General features: G+C 47.5%; 1 protein-coding gene across 3 annotated transcripts in view; it reads left to right on the plus strand.

Moving 5' to 3' along the window:
- Positions 1 to 22,786, plus strand: part of ARID1A (AT-rich interaction domain 1A) — a 61,033-nt gene that overhangs the window by 10,123 nt on the left and 28,124 nt on the right. For all 3 annotated transcript variants that reach the window (XM_080567202.1, XM_080567200.1, XM_080567201.1), the window contains 3 exons: positions 13,820 to 14,032; positions 14,730 to 15,191; positions 16,375 to 16,488. In XM_080567202.1, coding sequence (XP_080423328.1) covers positions 13,820 to 14,032; positions 14,730 to 15,191; positions 16,375 to 16,488 — 789 coding nt within the window. The remainder of the gene's footprint in view (positions 1 to 13,819; positions 14,033 to 14,729; positions 15,192 to 16,374; positions 16,489 to 22,786) is intronic.

Raw genomic sequence — 22,786 nt, forward strand, 5'->3', positions numbered from 1 at the left:
TCCAAATGACTGCAGGACTATGCACCCTGTACAAGTTTAGGAGGAGAATCTGGTATTCATTAACTGTATGTAAATAATTAAACTGGTGCTAGACTAGAGGTGGTCTTTCCTCAAACATACTTCTTGTGAAATGGTTTGAAGAAAAGCTTTTACCTCTATGCAGAAGATACAATGAAATGGTAGAAGCGCTGGAATTGGTTGCAGCTTGATTTTTTTTTTTTTCTCTCTGAGTTAAGGATCTGACTTTGTAGCTGGCATTGCTCACCCCGGAAAAGGCTTCGCATTCAAGGCCAGTTCACTGAGCGCTGTCACGTGTTCCCGAAACGGCCTTTTGGTTGTGCTTTAGCTGCACGCGGTGTAAGGAGCGCTGGAGTCCTGCCCTTGGGGCTGGGGGAGCTGTGTGTGGGGCTTTTCTTCAAAAAAATTTTTTTTTAAACAAACTCATTTGGTTGCTGTTGTGTAGGGGGCTTGTAATCGCAGCGCTTTGGAGTCCCTGAAAAGGATCCAGGACAACCGCTGCGTTTTAACAGAGTTGGGCTTTTTTTTTTTTAATCGTGTGGGGATAATCGTATGGTATTGTGGTAGGGAGCATTTAAGCATCTCCTAGTTTCCAGTTCATCGTGATATGCCACTGAGACTGGGAAGTGCAGTTCTCTGCCTCTCAGAGGGGCTTTCCTTTCCCCCACACTGTAACTGCCGGATCACACTTAATTTCTGGGCATGGGCTTCCACCCGGAACAGTTTTCATCGTTGGCTTTATGAAAAATCATCTCACTGGAAATGTCAGTTCTGGTTGCCTCTGGGCAGAATTTGGCTCTCCTGGCACGGGGTGTGTTTAAGGGGGGGGGGGGAACGACTTCAGGTAGCGAGTGTGCTGAACCTGGATTTGGTGATCTGGGTTCCTAACAGAAATGGTCTGAAAAGCACTCATTTGGGTAATGCTTGGGAGGGAGGAGAGGCAAAATGCCTGGCTGATGCTTGTCTCCCAGTACCCACTGGTGGATGTACAAAGTAGCTGGCGAGCTCTCCTGGATTGTCCCCCCAGCCTCTACTTTAAAAATATTTCCGAGATGCTTCCGTCGGCCTTCCTGTTTGGTTCACGAGGCATGGCAGCGTTGCAAAAGCTTGCTTCCACGTTAATTGTGATTGATTACTTCGCAATCTAGGACAAGATTTCCTATGAAAAGCTATATGCTGATTTGGTGTCAGGAATTAAAATCAGATGAAGTGATTAGTGTTCTGTGAGATATCCCAGAGCAATCGAGTGTTCCTCATCGGCTTTCAACTGTGTTCAGCCCTTAACCCTCGCCTCCCTTCTCTTCTCCGGAGCAAGGCACTAAATCTGTGGTCCGGGCGCTCAGGAGAATAACTCATTAGGCATATTGTATCAGGAGATCGTGATATAATTTGCTGCCGAGCTTCAGGGTGTAGATTTACTGGCTTTAATGATGAGCGCGGAGTATTGGAAGTGCATCGTGTCAAAGTACCAGCGATGCCTGCAGTGGATGGTGAGCGCGTATTAATGGGAGCTTTAAATCTGATCGCTCTGCACATGGCCATAAACTGCTCGCAGTTGTCACTGCTGTCAAGGTACAGTCATGCCTCCTCTTCCTTTTCTCATATGAGTTGTCTTGCAGTTTCTTGTTATACCTGTTCCTGAAACCAGGGAAGACTGTGCAACGTTGGCTGTTCCTCCTCCCCCCATGGCATTGGCACAGCTCTGAATTTTGGTATCTTCTCCCCAGCTGCTAGCATGCTTTCTAACTCGCTCAGCAACTCCCCACGGTGCTCGTTTGGCTTTAAAAGAAGCTGGATTTTTCTGGGCGTAGAAGCCCAAGGACAGAAGCGAGCATAGGGTGGTAGACCCAGGCCTCCCAACCACTGTGATCAGCTACATAGGGCTGGTGGATTTTTTTTTTTTAATTTTATTTTTTTTAATAACAATGACCTTGTGCCACTGCAGGGCTGGGATTTGTGCCGGGCTTGCCAAGTGTAAGGTACCTGAATCGCGACAGCGCCGGCTCGCCGAGGGCTCTCGCAGTGTCTTCGCTGCTGTCTGGGAGCTGACTTGGCTGCGGCTCCGCGTTTCTTGCCTACGTAGTCTTTTCATCTCCCCCAGCCTCCTCTCCTCTCACCAACATAGGCATGACAGCAGCTCTGCTTTCGGGATGCAAATAGATCATTTGGGTATAAATACTGGAGATTGGTTGTTGTTTGCTACAAAGTTACCGAGTGCATCCTTGGTGAATGCAGATGGTAACTTGTCATTACTGCAATTTTAAATATTTTTGGTTCCGTGGAACCAAAGTGGAGTCTTGAAGGCTGAATTTTAAGGCTAAAATAAGAGAAGGCTCAATAAAGCCCACAAAAATAGCATCCAAATTTGTCAGCTGCTGTAATAAGAAGGGAAGTAACTTTTTCTTCTTCCTATTAGCAAAGCAGAGCCTTGCTACCCTGCACCGTGTCAGATCCCTCCTATAAAATACTGGGGTGAGGTTGGGAGGGACGGACAGAGCTTAAGGGGTGCCAGGTAGCTCCTAACGAGATGGTGCTGGGGCTAATGCTAGCGCAGTATGAGGTGTGCTGCAAGTACCAGCTGCTCGCCCGTGGCTGCAGTGCCTGGAGATGCTCCTGGAGGTATGAGCAGATGGTTGCACCAGCGCTGGGACCAGGGGCTGGCCTGTCTCGGAGCAGCAGCGATGTCCGTGGCTGAGGTGAGAGCTTGAACTCTCAGTTTTGGAGGCGAGGGTGGCTGGTGGAGCACTGCGTTTTCCTTTCTGGTCATGGGTTAACTTAACCTGAGATCGTCCCTTCCATCAATGAGCTCCGAAGCTCAGATTACTTGGATTATTCTGGCGTTCCTTTATGTCGCATTATACGCGCTTTTAAACAAATTCAGTTATTCTGCAGAAGCAAGGGAGAGCCTGGGTGATCCTGAAACGTGGCTTGGAGAAACTACAGGCCCCGACATGCAGCTCTTATTAAGGCAAGCAGCTGCTCTGGACAAGATGGAGCTCTGCATGCTGAGATGAGGTAGCCTCCGACAGCTGCACCTCGCTTTTACCGTGAGCGTGGCTGCGTCCTGCTCCATCTTGGTGCTGTGTGCGGTAGGGGAATTCAGACCGTTGGACACCTGGGGCGTTTCAGAGCCCTGAACTCTAGGGTTTGCCCTTACCAACCCCGTGTGGTAGGTGGCCACGGGAATTTGCTTGTCCGGTGAGTCTGTTCCGCCACCCTTTAATCGGGGTGGGGGGGCAGGAGAATGAAACAGATTTGCAAAATGTTGAAATATTCAAATACAGATGGAGCTTTCAGACAGACACAAGTGGGTAGAAACCTGCAGTGCCACATTTATTCCCATTTTATGTATGGAGAACTAAGGCATAGCTTAAAATGATGAAAGCTGCGTAAGGTAGTACAGTCAGAGACTGGATCTCTAGTTCTGCAATTTAGCTGTGTCCTCCTTCCCTCCCTAAATGGTGTATGAAGGTCCGTCTCCAGACAGCTCACCCATAACTTCTGTCTGGACAGCGTGCAGCTTTCCTGTTTTGTTGCTTTGGAACGGGAGAAGCTGGTAACGGGCTCCTTTTCTAGCCTGCTACCCCTCCTCTTGATGACGGGTGCTTTCTGCCTGTGTGAAACCAACTGAATTCCCCTCCAGAAGAGTTCACGTGATGTCTTTCTGTTTCATTTTTTAGAGCTTGTTTAAGTTTTGTCTTCGTATGAAAAGAAGGTGTCTTTAGAACTAGGAGATGTGCTAGAGGTGCCTAGTCATACTCTTAAACGTGCGCTGGGCCCCCTCGGATTTCTGTGTGCAAAGGGCTTTTAATGAGTTGGTAAATTTAACTTCGTTCCGGAAAATAAGCTGTAGCGAGCTCTTTTGCACTGGGTCTTCCTTCAGGGCTCAAGTTGTGGAAAACAAATGTCCGTGGAGTTGAGTACCAAAAGACATCTGTCTCTGAGAGCAGCACTGCCCGTTTGAACGGAAACAGGCGCTACGGAGAATTAGCTGCATGACTGGGGTTTGCCACAGGTCTCAGTTGTCCGAATGGATTTGCTGAACTTCTGGAGCCTTTCAGGTTTTCACTGGTGTTTAGGGCAAAGATTTTGCGTCTTGCTGGTGAACTGGAGCAGCTGCGCTCTTCGGGATTGAAATCAGATCCCTTAAGTCGGGGCGATGCTTGGCGTAACTTTGCTCTTCCATCCCTGCCCTTCCTTCTCTTGCTTTTTTCATGGCTTGCTCTTGGCCTTGTCCTGTTTCGGTGGTACGACAAGAGCTTGCTCGCTCCTTCTGGTGTGTAAGTAGGCCTGGAACGAAAACGCTGTAATAAGACACTTAACCGTCTTTTTGTTGACTTGCTTCCAGTTCATTAGAGCAGACGTAGGAGGGTGGCTAAACTTAAAGCCTGATTTAATATTCAGGAAGGAAGTTTCTTTCCATCCTAAAAGGAACACCACCTCGTTACAACTATCACATGTTTCTTGGGGTCGTCTCCCGTAGAGCTGAGGTGAAGATTTTGGGAGGAGTCAGCAGTGACACTTTGGAAATCGTGGGCTGAGTTGGATAAATAGCGTGCTTCTAAAACGAGTTGGAGTTTGGGAGCGAGGGGACAGCCAGTTACCGAATTCTGTGGATAGAAGGAAATAATTTCCGTTTATACTTAGGCATGAAAATAAAACTGGAGGTGTTAGAAGTTACACTGACCCTCTAAATAGCAAACGGGGTAATCTGACTCCAACTACCTGTGAAATGTCTGAAAACTTCCCCGGTCCCCAGCTGTTGCAAAAGGATCCCAATTCTTTGTTAATTTAGACTGCACTTAATTCGGCAAATAGTGTTTGTCAGATTCCCCTGCCTCGTTCAAATAACGACGGAGGTAGCTGTCAGCTCCTGCTTCCACTTCAGTGCCTGATAAAGGAGTTGAGATGAGAGCAGAAGGATCCAATTGCCCGGCCGACTCATCGGATGCAGACAACGCGTCGCTGCCGTTTGGCTGCTGCGGAGCGCGAGGATGAGCCGGGACAGCGAAGGGGACACCATGCCGACTTCGGGTCGTCTCTTCCCTGCGGTTCAGAGCTCCTGTGTAGCCCTCGTGTTACTTTATACACTGCGGATGTTCAAGCCGTCGCTGGTGTCGTGCTGGCAAAAGGATACTACATAATGACAGCATCTATACGAGTGGTAACTTTGCATAAAAACAAAGCAGAGTTTCCCCCTCTCCCTGTTCAGCCCACCTCCGTGTTTGTAGTGTAAATCTTCTTCAGGTCCCTTTGTACCACGGCTCTACAGGAGTCTAGAAAAATGTCTTGTTAACGTGAGCGTGCATCCGCCTTTGAGTAGATCCTGAAGATTGCAGAAAACCAGCTGTATGTCATCTTCCGATATGATAGCAGCTGAAATATTGCATCGAGGGTCCTAAGAGATACCTAAATAATGTGGTGTGATAAGCTGTGTGGCCGTGTGTCAGAGAGTGACGGGCTGAAGAAAGAAACTGAAATCCAGAGCCTCGATAAGCTGGATTTGTTGAATTTGTTAAGGAGGGCTTAAAGTCAGTCTAGGAGGGAAAGATGAGATCAACAAATGCACTTTGTTTAAAGCGGGGGCACGCTTAGCACCTTCCTTCTGTCTTTCCAAGAAAAAGAAGAAAAAGAATAAACTCAGATCCCCTCTTGTACTTGGGCATGAACGCTGTGCTCCTGTTAGGTTATTTCTGATGAGGGTTTGATGTGGGGCTCTCATTTCACTTCCCGGCCGGATCTTCTGACTTGCTTCTTTCAGGAGTAAAGCGTTCTGTAATAATAGATCCTGCAAGCAAAACTCCGGTCAGTTTTAATCAATTTGAAGAGTATTAGTAAAAGTGGTGCTTAGGAAAGTCCTCCGAGATGTGTGGACTGGCCTCTTGCTGAGAAATGTTAATAGGGTAATTACTGAATTATGTTTAGCCAGGAAGATACAGTTCGCAGTATAGCTGTTTGGAGAAAACTTATTCATCTTTGTTTCCACTGGTAAGACTTAGTATAATGGATTTACAGAAAATCTCCCCAAAGGAACGAGTGTAATAAATCTATAGGCAAAGAAAGGAGCAACGTTTAGCAGGGCTGGCTTTAAATCTACAGGAGCTCCAAATAACTTGGTTAGAAGCAGGTGAGGGAGGTTGTTTACAAAACGTTTTCCTTTTGGGTGTAATGCTGATTTCTATAGCTTATTCTGAGGTCTGTGTGTTAGCAGATTAGAGGAATAGAAAGTATTTGGTCGAACTCTGACCTACTGGAAAAAATCAGAAGAAAACCAGGCTCCCTCTACTCGTAGAACTGAAACTATTGAGCAGAGGTCCGTTATTTTAGCAACCGATCAGGGAATTTGCATCGGATGTTGATAACAAGGTGAGCTTTCTGCCCCTTGGTTAATGTGCTCGAATCTAAGTTAGATTCTTGGATTTGGGGGGCGGTGGTGATTTATTTTTCTGTAGCTCACATAAGAATGGCTTTATCTCAAGTTTCCAAGGGGGATGAGTGTTTGTAACCCTGAAACCAGTCCCGTGCTGTGTTCCAGAAGTCGGGTTTTGGTGTCTCTGGCACATGCCCCATGGCATTGCCCACGAGGTGTAGGGTGCTGTGGGGAGGACAAGGCACAGGGACCTCGAAGCAGAGCTGACTGTCGCCGTGGGGGTGACACGGGGCCTTTCAGTGCTGTTTCCAGCCTGGTGCTTGCAGGAGCCTACTTGTGCCCCTCAGGGGTGCTGGCTTTGGTCTCCCATGGGCTGCTCATTCCCCAAAGCGATGGGTGAGGAGGATAACTGCTGGGTGCTGAGCGGTACCGGCGTGGGTTGTGCGCTTCCCTGGTGACACTGAGGGACTGAAGGAGGCTGGTGAAGTTCTCAAGTTTTAAAAAGGGAGGGGAAAACTACAAGAAGTAAGCATTTCTGTGACTTTTCTGAGTAAAGTATGCTCGTTTTAGCTATGCTGACAGGACACGCGATCCATGTTAGTTTAGTGTTCGCCGTGGGGTTTTCTAGGTCTTTTTGTCTTTTGGGGACATCTTCAGCTACTACAGGAGGGTTTTTCTTGTTATCTTAATGTTTAATTTCACCTCGGCCTCTTCCATCTCTCTTTAAAAACAGGGCACCACAGGGAGAGAGGCAATGAAGCGTGACGCAGTGCGCCGGCCCCTCAGGAAGCTATAAAGGGTAGCGAGTTGGGGCTGGGGTATTGACCTTAGCGCAGCCACTTAGACCTTAAATAGATCAGCTGAAAGTGTTCCTCGCTGGAAGATGAGCCGTGTTTGCTCGCAAACGAGGCCTCTTGGTAGTTGGTGCTCCTGCCTCGGCCTGAACTCTGGGCTGGTACGGAGGGATTTGAATCACTTTTGCACGGAGTTTCAGAGGCTACAGGTAGGCACAGAAGCGAGTGAAGTGCAAACCTAGGGCAGGAGAGTGAACTGTGGCTGGAAGGGTTTGTGAAGCATCTCGTGTTGCCCGTTGGATGTCCCTCCCTTGGCTCTGTTGCCTCTGCCCACCCCACTGCCGTGTGGAGATGGGTTCCACACTTGTTCGCAGGCACCCGTGCTTTCTGTGCCGGTACCGTCACACCTGACACGGCTTAACGCTGGTGAGTGTGCCAAAAGCTGTGTTGGTCTCGATGCTGCAGGTAATGTAACTCTAATTGTACCTGTTGAACTTCAAAATATGGCAGAGGTTTAGTTTACGGGGAGGGCTCAGCAGCGGGAGGTTAAATCCCTCGTCCCTGGATGCGTGCTGAGGGTGCTGGAGCTGGGACCTCCGTGGCCTTACCGGTGTTGGTGTTTTACGGCAGCTGGAGCCCTGGGCTGCTCGCAGGATGTGGAACGTACTGGAAATGGCAAAGTTTGGCCTCTTCCTTTTGATTTGGGTCGCTTTTTGGAAATAATGGTCAGTTGATGAGTCCTCTCAGCAGCTCAGAAGTTTTTCCTGAGCGATTCACCGTTGGCCAGGGACTCTCAGGTGGAGGTTCTCTGGCCTTCCTTGGCACAGCTGCTGAATCCGGACCCAGGTCTCTTCCCTGAGCTGCCGTAGGTGTTAGCAGTCAGTTAGGCTAATGCTCTGTTGCTGCTTTTTAACTTTTTCTACAGTTTTCTACGGGGCTTGTATAGCTGATCGATTTTGATAGACGTGTCACAGAACGGTTTGGGGAGCACAGGTGGTTTTATTCTCTTGCTTGGTTTAAATCCAATATGGATGTGATACCAATTGACTGATTCGTACGGAAAACGATCCCCCTTTCCCAGCATTGTCCATCACTCACACCGTTTTTATAGCCGACGTGGGAATCCGCTTTGTAACTTCGCTGCCTGCGGTGACTGCTTGCCCTCGTCTTCGGGCAACGAGGGGTTGGAGACACGAGGAAAGAGCGCGCTCTTCTTCCAAGACCTCTTCATTTCCGTAAGATCCCATCCGGATTCGGGCTCGGGGAGGTGACCAGCTCATTCCTTGTGCTCGCAGGACGGCGTTAACCGGTGTCGGCGCTGCTCAGCACCTTCTCAGCTCGGCCCTCGGGATCCGGCGGTCCCTGTCCCCCCGAGCGGCCCGGGGGTGGCCCGGGAGCAGCTGCGGCCTCGTGCTGAATTGGCAGGACCCGGCGGGCTCTTTGTACCGGCGCTCAGCAGCCAAACAATAGTTTGTGCTCGCGGGGCCATGTGGCGAGTCACGTGCGCCGCGCTGTTTCTGCCGGGGTCCTTGCCCATCTGTTCTCGGCTCTTTCTGGGTTATCAGGCGCGGGTCCAAGTCCTCGCAGGCAGCCAGCTCCGTGGCCAGAGATTACGAGCACTAACCTTCCTGGCAGGGGTGGCGTGGCTTTGCTTTTATGCAGATTAGCCATGTGCTTCTCACTTCAAGGCGTTCCACAGGAAAAGACGGGTTTCCTGTGTTTGGCTCTCGGTGGGCGTCTCCGGCGCGCCGTGCAGCCGGGGCCGGGGCCCGCGCGCGTGGCGAGAGCGCTCGGGAGAGGGATTACAGCGATCGGCCCCCCCCCCTCCATCCACCTCCGCTGCTACGTCACCACAACACAACCACACGCGCGCTCATACTGTTGGTGTCATTCATTCAGTGCCAAGATTGCTTTAAAAAATTCCCTTGGCCCCAGTTCAAACAGGAGTACAGCTGGGATGTGTTAGATTTTAGGCAGTCTGCCCTCAATTTGAGATGAGTTATAAATAGCAGTGCCGACTTCCTTAACTACCACTCTCCGAGGTAAAATGCAGGTTAATTACTGTGGGAATCAATTAGGGCTTCTCTCGGTTAAACAGCCAGGAATGCTTTTTATTGTTTTTTATCGCAAAAAACGGACAACAAATCTGCTCCGGAAAAGATTTTTGGATCCAAGGTGAGAGCTTAGTGCTTTTTTGATTATTTTTTTTTTTTTTTTTGGCCTTTTTATTTTTAGTTTTTTGGGGGCAGCTGAGGAAACCAGTTGTGGCCAATACCTCTGTTTGCCAATAGCCGAATGACGCTGACTTGAAACTGGAGAGCTCAGTAAAGAGCTCTCCTCCCTTTTCTTCCCCTGGCCTAATAAAGTACAAATATGTAATAAGGTGATGGGGAAGGTCAGAATTAGACTTTTCTGTACGGCTGTGGAGGGTTTGGCTCTTGCTTCCGAAGTGGGATTTGCCTCTTTTCTTTACTCATTTTCCTGCTGGGGCCATTAAACAAGTCCCCTCCAATTTCAGCAAACTGCTTTTTGGAGAGGCCAAACGCTTCTTCTGCGGGACAAAATGTAAGAATTTTTTGTGAAATCTTCCTGTCCACTTAGCGCTTCTTTTCTTTATTTTGTTATTTACTTTTTTAGAAAGCTGTACCTGTCTGCTCGTGCGGCGGAGAAGCAGGAGTGCTGGCTGTCAGTCGTTTCGCTTCTCCGCTCGGGGCTGGTGTTTGTTGTAAAGCTTTTTGCCCTGCTCGCCCAGCCAGGAGGCTCTGCCGCTGGTTTTTAGCTGCTTCTCACGGTGCTGCTTCGTGGTGGGGGTCTGACGTGCTTTACATTGCACATACTGATCTGGAGAGCGTTTGAACTCGGCCATTTAAGCTTGCTTTGGGCTTGCTGTTACAAGCTCTTAGGCTAGAAATATCTTAAATTTCCTTGAGAACTCAGCAGTTTCTCTGGAGCGCTGGCTTTCGGTTGCTTTCATTCAACGCCGTACCAAACAACTTTACTTTTTAAAGCCTGACTGGTGACAGGGCGGTGTTTTGCCAAGTTTTGGTCCTTAACAGTGTTAGAAAACAGCAGAGATACCGAGATTGAAGGGAGAATAGAAGCAATTCCTATGAATGCAAGGAGGTGTAAGCAGGGGGTCTGGACTTCAGTGATCAAGGAGCGACACTTTCTCTCAATTATGTCTCTCTGTGGCAGGGCCTTTGCTTTTGAAGTGTAATCACAGTAATCTACTCCTGTGGTTTCCTATTGAAAGGATTTCCCATGTATCAGTCCAGAGAAGACTCTCCAGCCTTTTGCAGTCGGAGCGTGGTATTTCCTTACTTACCCTCAAGTGCTTTTGCAAGTGAGCAGCCATCGCTTCCTCTCGGCTTTGCCATCCCTCCTGACAGCGGCGCGCGGAGGAGCCGTGCTGCACCTCCGCTCCTCGCTCCAGCTCTTGGATCGATCGGCGCTTCGCTGTATTTCAGCCTGGACTGCTCTTTTCTGGGAGGCACGTGTGGTGAAATTTACCTACAAGGATTGAGAGAGCAGAGTCAAGTAGGCTTTCTGATGGTATGCTCTCGAAGACAGAGCAACGCTGCTAGGAGGAGAGGAGTTGGAGCCCTGTCAGTGGAGTAGGTGTCTGTCTTTTTTGGGAGATTTGGGAGGAAGGAACGAGGTGTTGCAGCGTTTGAGATGTACACGGCAGCCCCAGGGAACACAAGTTAGCCTGTTGTTTGCAACAGGTCGGGTGCGTGTATGAACTATTGTTTCTTTGTTGGAGGAAATCAACTGCCATTTACTTTTCTTCTGCTTATAGAATTTTACTTACAAGGCTGCGATGGGGAGTGATGCTCTTCGTGTTTGTTTTTAGCATCTCTGGGTGCTAGGGCCTCGTGGGAGAGTGGCAGTTCAAAGCCACGCAGTTTGGAAGCACGTCGAGTCCTCCCACGCTGAGCCATCAGGGTGACGACTTGGTCACATCCTGGAAATATGTTTGGGTTTTGTGTTTTGGGTTGCTTTTTTCTTTTCTTTCTTTTTTTTTTTTAATGGCTCTATAAACCGTTCCAAATGTTTCTTGAAATTTTTTAACGGTCATCATGCTTCCTGTAAAAGTCATGGAAAAGTGGATCTTCACCTTGTTTCTGTCCTTCCTGAAGATCTGGTTAGCTTTGTGGGTGACCACAGACAAGAAAATCTGTGCAGAGGAGGCAGCGTGTGGTGTGTGCATACTTAGAAAAGAAAAGAAAATGAACAAGAATGTATTTGAGAAGCCGCTTTTGCTAGCGGGCTGTGAAGATGAGGTAACTACTAGGGGGAAACAAGTAACAAATGGAAAAGATGATGAAATGTTCAGGAACCAAAAGTTGCCCTTGAGCAGGTAGCAGAAGAAAGGCACAGCCTGTGTTTTTTGGGGGTAGGATGAAAGAGCATCGACTTACCAAAGGCTAGGGGCAAGGAAGCTGTCCTGGTGGTACTGTTTTAACATACCAAAGAAGATAGTGTGGGGAGGGAAAAGATGTCAGTAATCTGAGGTGGTACCCACAAGGCAAGCTCGGGAAGCATTAGGGACAATTGCTTGGAAGATGTAAACGCAATTTGCATCCGTGAGGGTGTATTAAAGCTCCACATGGATGCTCCCATTCAGGAGGTAGTCAGCGTAGCTCTGAGGATTCAGACTGAAGCACTCCGAGGCCTTTTTACCTTTTATTTTTTTTTCCTTTCTGTCCCTGTGAATGGAAGCTCCTCTTCAGAGCTTGCAGAACCCCTGTGTGGGGGGTACAGCCTCCCGGGAGCGATGCAGCGCTCCTCCGGGCTTCTTCCAGGGCACTGCAGCCTCAATCCGTGCTCCTCGGCAGTAGCATCTGCAGTAACCTCGGCATAAACCATGAAACTTCTCCAGGGCTGTTTTAGTATGGACTAAAACGGGGAAAAAAATGAGCACAAAGGATTGTAGCAGGGCATGTTTCTCTGTAAAAATGTCTTGATGGAGAGAATCATATATTGGCTCAGCGTACATGGTTGTCTGTGAGCAACTTCTGTAGGATGGCAAACATCGTGTTTGGAGGGGTGTTTGGGTCTGAACGGGAGGGGAGGAGGGGGCTTGGATCTCGTTCTTCACCGATTTGTGCCACATTGGTGCAAATTGCTCTCGGGGAGCCCGCTTTTGGCTGAGCGGGTCGCACCGCCTTGCCGAAAGTGGGGTGCTTCGCCTGCCCTCCCCGTGAAACTCCCTCCCGTGGCCCACAAGAGCGCCATTAACTCCCCGTTGTGCCCCTGCTCCCTCCTTTTTGGCGTGGGCATGGTGCTGTGCGGCTTGCCTGGCAGGCACGAAGTAGCAGACAGCTGGTCAAACAAATGTTTTCAGGGTCTGCGTGTTGGGACTTCAAGCTGTGCTGGCTGTTGAGGTAGGATTTTCTGAAGTGTAGCATACTGCACGAACTTTTTCCTAGGAGGGCAGATTCTGCAAACATAACCGAAATACTGTGCTGGTGCCTGGGATTCTTTCAGCTTTCCAGCAGGAGCTGGCTTTGTGCGATATTTGCTTGTGCGGGCCTGTAGTGCCACTCCTCAAGCACCTGATCTCAGCGAGAGAGGGTGGATCCGTACAAATACCACCCTAGGGCTAGTTACAGGAAGGAATGGTGTAATAGAGAGCCCATTGTCATGGTGATGTGGTGGAAAACGTCTAATTGGTATTAGTTAGGTCATCGGGAGATCAGGGAGCAGTGCTTATTCAGCCCAAGTGATGGAGGTTAAAGACTGCGGCTGGGATTCATTTAGAGGTCGCTACGCCAAATCAGGCTGAAGGCAGACCTCGCTTTAGTGTGGTAACACAACTGCCTAGGTAGAAGGGCTGTGTTTTTGAGGTTTGTAGTATTTTCAGGAAATTTGATTGACTGTTCTTATGCCTTGGCTTCAGGCAGAGGTGGTGCAGATGAGGAAGTCCTAGCAAAGTTGCGTTTACTTGCTCGTCTCATGATGTCTGCTCTAAAATTCAGGGCCTTGACTTCCAAGGCTGACCAGTGTTTTTTCATGCATCTAAAGAAATTTGATTTTGAAACCTGCATTATACGAAAGGCAGCAGACACAAAGCTCTTGCTAAAAATCAAAACGCGGAACTTCAGTCTTGAACACTGAACATCGGTAGCGCTGCTCAGTATTACTACATCAACGTGGAATAATTGAAACGCGTGAGTGTAAATTAACAGCCTGTAGTGTTTTGGGAGACCTTGTTAAATGCGAAAGAAGAAGCATTTCTTGTGAATATTTAAATTTTCAGCGTAAATTTACCTTGTTGTGGAATATCTGGACATTAAACTACTGCCTGCCATGGGGAAAAGCCACTCGCACTGATAACTCATCTCAGTGATCCTTCCCACCTTTTTTCTGTCCTCTGGCCATAGGAGATCTGTCAGCATAAAATGACTTCTCGTTGGGTTTGTTCTTTGTGAAATGTCTGTGGGTTTGAAAGGGCAGCAGGAACCGTGCTGTGCTTCAGAATGTAACCGTGGGTTGTGGCACCTGAGAAGGAGCAGGCTGCCTTCTGCTTCTCCGCACCAACCTGTTGAAGTTTTCTTCTGGGGGTTCTTTGGAGGTTGGGAACAATTCCTGTATGCAGCCGGATGTACTTCATGTGTCGCAACTTGCTTTGCAGCCTTCAAGCCCAATGGATCAGATGGGGAAGATGAGGCCTCAGCCATACGGAGGAAACAACCCATACACACAACAGCAGGGACCTCAGGCGGGGCCACAGCAAGGACATGGCTATCCCGGACAGCCGTATGGGCCGCAGACTCCCCAGAGATATCCCATGGGAATGCAAAGCAGGACGCAAAGTACAATGAGCAGCATCTCGTATGCACAGCAGGTAGAGCACCCAAGCTTCTCTAGTCTCTGTTTGCAGCAGGGGCAGGCAGAAGAGCAGCAAAGTACCGTGCCTAACGAAGGGACCACCTTCAACCAGGTTGGAATCAGTTGCTTAGGTAAAATGACGTTTCTTTAGGCTATATGTTGCACCACACCTGAATCCAGGTGTGATCCATGTATGAGGGTCTGTGAAAGCCTTACTGAAACAAGAGGTAGCAGCAGAGCAGTGAATCAGAACCAAGGAAAAAATAAATAAGACAGGGACTAAGGTACTCACACCACTGTATTCTGTTAATGACAAAGCTGTTCCTTACAGTGGAAATGACTTCCAGGTCAGTTGTGGCTCACTAAGTAAACCAAGTGGCTCCTGCTGGACTGTTGGCAGGATTTAAAAGGCTGTCTTTTTTTTTCTGGAGCAAGCCTTCTTTCCTTTTAACGTTACTGTCATCGAAGTGTGGTCAAGTCCCTAAAAACTTAGTTATGGTGTGTAATTTATTACTAACCAATAGTGTCGTACACAAGTGACTTTTGATATTGTCTGGGAGGCTTTCTTACATAGGTAGTGGCATTTCCAATACCTTCCCAGTTAACTGCTCTGCATAGCGCTCTAAATTGTTGCTTCCTGAGTATGATCTTAATTTGTGTGTGTGCTTAAAATTGCTTCTTAACCGGTATAATTCTACCCTCTTCTTCTGCAGATTCCGCCTTATGGACAGCAGGGTCCCAGTGCATATGGGCAGCAAAGCCAGACTCCATATTACAACCAGCAAAGCCCTCATCCCCAGCAGCAGCAGCCTCCATATTCTCAGCAGCCTCCATCCCAGACCCCTCACTCTCAGCCTTCTTATCAGCAGCAGCAACAGCCTCAGTCTCAACCTCCACAACTTCAGACATCGCAGCCTGCATATTCTCAGCAGCAGTCCCAGCCGCCCCATCAGCAGTCCCCAACTCCATATCCTCAGCAGCAGTCCACAGCCCAGCAGCATCAACAGAGTCAGCCTCCCTACTCCCAGCAGCAGTCACAGTCGCCCTACCAGCAGCAGCAACAAACTCAGCAGACAGCTTCCTCGGCTCTTTCTCAGCAGTCATCTTCATACCCTCAGTCGCAGCCGCAGCAGCAGCAGTCTGCGTATTCCCAGCAACGCTTCCCCCCTCCTCAGGTAGGCTGGCTCGTGCTTTGGTTCCTTCTGCGAGTGTTTTTTTTTAAGAAACTCGGGCGAATCGTTTTCTTTGTGCGTTAAAGTCGGTTGAGCTACGCGTCAGCAAGCTGGCTGGAATGATTGCGATAATAGATGTGCTGCCTTCTCTGTTGTGTCTAGATCTGTATCTTACAGAGATGTTATGGTGGTAACAGGCTGAGCTGCGGTAACACTGCCGTTTTGAAGACTAGTTCTGAGTAAATGCTGCTGATTGGCAATACTGGTCCAAAGGATTTCGTACTGGCATGGTTTTCACGCTGTGGTCTCTGGAAGATCTCCAGGTGGTCTACAGAGCTACTTGGGTTAGCACAATAGCAGGGCGCTTCTGAGTCTACAAAAAACCCCCTGTTTCCTGGTGCTTTTCTATCTCAGTCCAAGACTTCAGGAGGTGTATTGATCACAGAGAGGAAGTGAGCATGGGAAAGCTCCTTGGTTCCTTGCTGCTTGGGTGGAGTTTTGTTCACAGACATTTGCAGATGGCAGCACAAGTGGAAATTGAGCCAATAAAAGACGTTTTGCGGAGTGACGCATAGATGGGAGAGTTTGCTCTTAAATGTAAAACTTGGCTTTAGGGAGGAGGAATAAAAGGTGAAGCACGTGGAATTGAAGATAAAGATCACGAAGCAATCTTTTTTTTTTCCCAGTGTGTTTATTTTCAGCAAGGTTTAATATTATTTTAATAGTCGTGTGAAAAGCTAGCTGGGACCTTTCAGCAAACATTTCAGTGCGTTGAAGGTAGCGTATGAAGAGTTGAAGATTTTAATTGACTTGCCGTGTTTGTGTAATAAAGTACTTAGAGCTGTTGTAAGATGTTAGAAGATTGAGAAGCCAAGTGGGCAGCCTCCCAGGACAGTCTCTGTTCTTCAGGATCTGTCTGTAATAAGGAAAAGCTGGATAATTATTGTTTTGTCATGGTTTGGACTTCAACTTCCAACAGTCACTATGGTAGTCCAGCAACGTTTATCCTCCTGTGGAGCGGTAGGCGTGCTGGCTTGAACCCCTTACTGCCCTATTTCCAGTTTTGGGCAAACGTCACCGAGGGTACATAATTCTTCCACAGTGTGAGAATACATCAGAGTGATTCCAGCAGAGCCTTTATTTTATTCACATCTGTGTTTTTATTTGGTGTGTCTTGATGTTTCAGGAGTTATCTCAAGAATCATTTGGGTCCCAGGCGTCATCTGCTCCCTCAATGGCTTCCAGTAAAGGGCAAGAAGACATGAACTTGAATCTTCAGTCCAGACCTTCTAGCCTGCCGGTGAGTGGTGAGCTGTTGGAGGAGTGAATGGGGTGAGGGCAATCAGAAGCACAGCAGGATAAATTAGCACTGGTAGTATTCCACATGGAAATGGGAATGATGGAGGCTGCCTGTGCTTTTTACCAAGTCATTAGCTTCTGGCTTCCCACTGGAGATTAAATGTAATTTACAAAAGTAATGGATCTGAGAGTAAAGTTTAACCCTAGGTACTCTGGTCTGTAAGTTCTAGCTAAAAGATTTCTTGAGTTTTCTGTTCATAGCGTCTGAAGTGCCTGGCTACTGTTACAGTAAGTTCTGACCTTCAGGCAAAGGTGTTTCACTTTTATTTTACTCCATTGTTCCCGCTGTTGGATAGGTGGTTAGGGGCTGGGAGAGCTGTTCCCTTTCTGTGTTATTGGATCCTCATACTGCTGATTTAAGCTTCTTTGGTCCATTCTGACTGAACAGTTGGTGGAAAAGACAAGTTTATTAATACCTGGAGTGAGGAAGTTCAGTCAGAGAGACTTCCCTGATAGATGAAGAGTTATATTTTCTTTTGCATCCTGAATCTGCTTGCTGAAGGTGCAGTGAACAGTTGTGTATAAGATCAGTGCCTAGTTTTCCAGTAAGTTTTGGACCAGAATAGTTTAATTTTGGGTTAAAACTTCATGAAGAAAATGGAGAAAGGTTAGAAGTTTTAAGTCTCTCTGTGCCTCTGACTTGGAAGAACAGTATTGAGCTGCTGAATTCTGATTTTTGCTGGTTACTTTCACTTTTAACCAGTAGGAAGTGAGTGAGTTTTTTTATTTTATTTTTTTTTATTTAGCCGCTGGCTAAGTCTGTTTTCTAAGCTGCAGTTGGATTGGTCAGAGGAAAGTGAGCTGTGTATACAGCAAAGTTATTTTTGCTCTCAGCAATGAGAACAGCTTTGTTGTGAGCCCCTTGAAATAATTCCTTTGGATTGTGGGTACAAATTGTCACCCAAAATACAAAGCGATTCTAGTTCTGACCACCTAATGGGAGTAGTTGTGGGTTGTTTCTTTTTTCCTTTTTTTTTTTTTTTTTTTTTTTTGGACCTCGATTACAAAGATTTAATTTGTTCTGAGGCCTGGGGAAAAATCCTTTTAAATAGCATGTTTCTTTCCACTCTGCCTCTCCACAAGTTCTTCCATGTGACCCATCTTCTGGTGAAGAATGTAGGAAAAGTGAAGCCGCTGAAGTAATTGAAGAAATTGCTCTAGCACTGAACGGTGGGAAGTCCTGTTTAGTAGCATTGTTGATAGAGCCTTCATGAATCCTACCAATCAGCGCCCTCTGACTCAGATTATAGGAATTAGTTGCTCTGCTTAGCAGAAGTGGCTCCTTCTCAGCACCAGTGGGAATTTTTTATACCTTGTGGTTTAATGCGTTTGGCCCCTTTCAAGCTTTCCTTTTTCCCAAGCAATTTAAGAAAAGATACGCATCTCTGCCGTAAGAGTGAGGGAAAACTTAGAAAAGAGGGAATTTTATCCAGTTTAAAAGTTTTAAATGATAACGTATCCACTAATTTCTAATCAGATATTCAGAGGTTTTCTGAAAAGAAATCCAGGGCACAAAAATTTGGTCTGGCTTTTATAATCAGCTAGCTGTAAAGCTTATTTTCTGTTTTAAACAGACTTCATAGTCATCTTATTTTTCTGACTATCACCAAATAATTATCGTTTAAGAAAACAAGCAGCATTTAGCTCACCTAACCCTGGTATGCTTTCAGGCCTTTTCTTCCTTGGTAAGCCAAAAAAAAAAAAAAAAACAACACAACGAGCAAACACCCAAACTCCCTGCAAGAAGAACAACTCACCTCTATTCTTACGTGTGCTTCATAATTCTTTGCCCCTCTAATTAGGGTACTGTAGGGCAAGATCAGCACCCGTTTGTAAAGTGAGAATGCATCAGACAGCGATGTTGTGGAGTGGTGTAAAGAGGACCTCTGAGGTGTACGGAAGTCAACTCTTTGTTCCAGTGATCAGTGTGTTGCACGAACCTTGGCCTGGGGAAGCTTAGAAGCAGAAAAGCTGCACTGGAAGGGTGTTATCAATTTCTTTTATCTTCCTTATATTGCTCACTCTGTCTGTTTTAGAAAGTTTTATACTAGTCAAGGGGATTCCTAGATCCCTGTTTTGCTATTATATATGACTTACAGAAGCGCAGTTAGTTTGTGGGTTTTTAATTTTTTGTGGGGTTCTGAGTCCTCTTCTAAGCCTCCGTGGGCACTGTGGAATAGCTCACTGGGTATCCTGGAATCTGGGCAAATCGTACGATGCATCATCTTTAATTAAACATAGATCAGCTCCAGGAGGAGAAGGAGGTTGTTGCTTTTAGGTACTTATTTACGAAGTGTTAAATTTATGTACCCAGCGCCTTTACGAGTCTTTAGCCTTCACACGTTTAATACTGTGCATCGTATTAATGCTGGAACTTCAAGCAGTAAAAGTGGGAATATATCTTTGGCTGTCACTGTCACCGTTTCAGGAAGTGGTGGTCTCCTAGAGATGTTAAGTGTTGGGTTGGCAACGTGGTCAAGTTGTTCAGCTCCTGTCAGATCTTGCTGGTTTGTTAGGATCTGCCTGAGAAATGTAACGTTGATCATTCTGGGTGGAGGTCTTCAAGGTGTCCTCCTGGCAGTGATTTTTGTGTCCCTAACTAAACTTTTTTCTGACTGTGTTCCTGTATTAAGACTTTTAACAGCAGAAGAGTCAAATTACTGATTGCTCTAGTGCTTTGTCTGAACATCTGTAAGTAGCAAAATGTCTGGTCTTCTATTTCTGCTGGTGTCACTAGGCTGTTCTAGCTAAAGTATTCCTTGGTTTGTTGTTCCCTTTCTGAAGATTGTGCCTGCTGCACCGGGGGAGAATGCTGCTGCCCGTGTGAATGCGCTGATGTCTTTTAAAGAGTAATGCATCCACACGAGTGTCCTGGCTGGTATTCTTTTCCTGTAGCAGGCTGGATGAAGAATTTCTCTGAAGAATTTGCTGCTTCCCTAGGGAATCTCTTGTCAGGATTGCAGCTAAACTAAACTTAGATTCCAATTGTGTATGGGAGAAGTGAAGTGTAGTCTTTTGTGTCTGGGTGTAATAGAGGAATAGTAATCCATAGCATAAATCTTACTCTCCCAGGAGATTCCCTAGTCTCATCTCTTCAGCAAAGAATTCTTCTTGGCAAGTCATATCCAGTTTATTCAGTGTTTCTACCTTTGGAGGCTTGGGTACCGAGTCTGTAGAAGTCAAATATTTCTAGCTATTAATTACCTTCTGCTTAGGCTTGGAAGATGCTCTGGTAACAGGTACAGGGGAAGCAAACAAGGTGCTAGGACATCCACTTGGGTTTGGATTGAAGTCAGTTCTGCTGCAGAAACCTCTGGAGTTTTGGGATTGTTGGAAGGAATTTCGTATCTCCTTGTGCAACGTGGAGCAGAGTGTTACGTTGCCTTGGTCTCTGCCTTGAAGGAGTCGAGTACGGGTTCCTGGTGTCTTTGAAGTGGATGCGGAGTAGAGCACAGAGACAGTGCTTGCCATGCTGTTAGCACCTTCCTAACCACAGAAGTTGATAACTGTGGTGTTAGGACCTTTAACAGATTGGCCCTAAAAGCCATGTATAGAGCAAAACTGATTTGCTACCAGTATATACTGGCTGTATGTGCTTTTCAATGGACTTTCTGCTATTTCTTCAGTGAAGTTTTTCTATCTGTAGAAACCAAAACTTGTGTGAGGCACACTGGTATCAGCAGTGCTTTGATGGGGGAAGGGTTCTGCTTGGGGTGGGACTTCTGGCTGAACCAGGAGGGCAGATACTGGCAGGGTTTTGGAGGCGCTGAAATAGCAAGGTTGCATTTGAATTTTTGTTGCAGCAAATGCATAATGAAGCAAACTGGGGCAGCTTGTACAGAAGTTTCAGAATTCCAGTCACAGAATGTCTTTAGTCGGCTTTGGTCAGTTTACTGTGTAGCTTGAGGGAGGAACCCCATTCCTTTTCTGGGCAACTGATTTTCATCTCAATGTGGAGTGGGAAATCATTTTAATCTCAGTATTTTGCACTGCTGGCAAACTGTATTTCTCATTTAGCTGCATTTCAGTTTGGTTCATCACCAACTTCAGGTCTGAAAAGCACCTTATCGATGGCAGGAAGGAATATAACCAACTGCAAACAAATTCCTGATCTGTTGTAACTTTTGAACGTGCGTTCTGGTCTTGGACTTTTTGCATTATGGACTTAGCAAAACTAGACTATGGGAAGGGAGAGAAACGAAGCTGCTGAGCTCTTGCTGGTAGAGAAGTGACTCTTGTGAACATCCCCAGTGCCGTGGGGTATTTTTTGTTTGATTACTTCTTCCTCATAAGCCAAGTACTTTCTGAATTTGGACATGCTTTAGGGTGTCAGGAAAGCACTGTTTGGATTTGCCAGTTTTACAAGGTGGTCGTTTCAGCTTGCACTCTGCAGGTACTTGAAGTGGAATAAAGTTGAGCTCTGTCAGCTGCATCCTCTGACCTGGAAATAATCAATGCAACAGCCTGACATACAGCGAAAAACTGTCTCAAAGCTGCTGTGGATGAGGACGGAGCTGCAGCCCAGGAAATGAATGTTTTCTTAAAAATTCTTTGAGCTCAATATTTTTCATTTTGGCAATTTCTTTTTGGGGGAAGGGAAAAGAAACTTTCATAGTTGAATCTCTTGGTCACTTCAGTCGCTCCCTTCCCCCCATACGGGACTTCCTGCTTATGTTTGGTTTGTATCTGGCCTTCTGAGCTTGTCTTATTACTTGCCTTGAGAGAGGGATTAGTGGTGTATGCATTTCGAAGCAGGGGAGTTGCAAGCTCTGGTGACTGGGCATCGCAGTGGGTGTGCGGATGAACACATCAGCACCCGGAGGCTTGCCCCAAGGAGTGCAGTACCTGAAACACTGGTACTGGAGAGATTGGTGCCTTCCAGTTTATGCTGATGGGAAGGTTTCTATCCCAAGTTATGGTGTACGGGGAGTTGAAAACATTTTTTTATCCTGACCAGGGCTTCTTTGTCTAAGCTTTTCTTGGTGTGTGCGATTTTGGCAATCAGTTTTGTGTGGTTTTTTAAGAAGGCCATGCTTGTTTTTTAATTAATTTTAATTTCGCTGCTAGCCTTTACAGATGCAGAGAGTGTAGAGTGCTGCTTGCAAAGCTACCCTAATCTTCCAGCCACTCCAGTGACATGCTTCGTGCGTCTGACCTGCTTCTCAGGGCCGCTCTGCTATTTGTCCATGTGGCAATTTCTCTCCTCCCACCCCTTCCTCCGGGCTGGAACCGAGCTGATCTGACCTGGTGCTCGGGAAGAAGCTCCCCACCCCGTGGTGCATCTGTCGGGCCTCTCTGGGCCACACCAAACCCTCTGCCTTCGCCGTCTCCCCCCGGCGAAGCCAAGAAGCGTCCCTTCAGAAATCACGCCGCGCTGGGCCGCTGCTGCGGCTCGGCTTCACAGGAGCCTGCGCTGGCAGCAGATTGCGCTATGCTCGATGCCGGGCTCGTTTCCTGTTTCTATTCTAGTCGTTAGCGGCTCGGCTCTGCTTCCTGCCTGTACGCCTTACACAGATTCCCCTAACTGGAACCTTTCGTTTTCTCAGGAGCGATTTCGGTTACAGGCCTAACGGAAGCGCGGAGCGGCCATCTCGGCGGGGAGGGCCCGGACGGCGGCCGCAGCTCGCTCAGGAGCCGGGCCCTGTACGTTCTTGAGGCCGGGTTTAGGCCCAGCTGGAGGGACTAGGCGGGTCAGCGTTTAATCAGGAAATTGCTGTAGGATGACCAGTTCTGATGTTGGATCCCAAACAATAGTCTGTGCTCTCCGTCACACGCATCCCCTGGAAATACAGAGCGTTCTTGCACCGTAAGTGCTGAAGCACACGCCTCGTGAGATGACCCTCTGCTTCTAAGCACGCTTTCAAGCAGCTCGCTGTTGTAGGGCAGGGAAATCGGCCTTTCACTTCCTTTTTGCTGCTGAGCTGGTGTTATCAGAGACCCTTGAAAACGTGCAGAAGCCTCAGTCAGCCTGACGTTGGAAGCAACCTAACCCTGCTGGAGATCCCAAACGGTGCAGGGGAGGCAGGGACGGTGCTGACCTGACCTTCGTGTGCTGCGTGGGGCGGTTACGGGGATAAGTGAAGGCGTTTAACTTCGCCTGGCAGCACTGCGCTCATTTTAAATGCTGCCATACCTGTGCTTTCAGTTCACTGGGATCATTTTCCTAGTAATGTCATTTCGGCCTTCTGGATTGACTCGTCTCGGAGATGCGCACAATCACAAACGCAGTGGAGAAAGCT

The sequence above is a fragment of the Anser brachyrhynchus genome, assembly GCF_964034855.1.
Source record: "Anser brachyrhynchus genome assembly, chromosome: 24".
NCBI classification, from domain to species: domain Eukaryota; kingdom Metazoa; phylum Chordata; class Aves; order Anseriformes; family Anatidae; genus Anser; species Anser brachyrhynchus.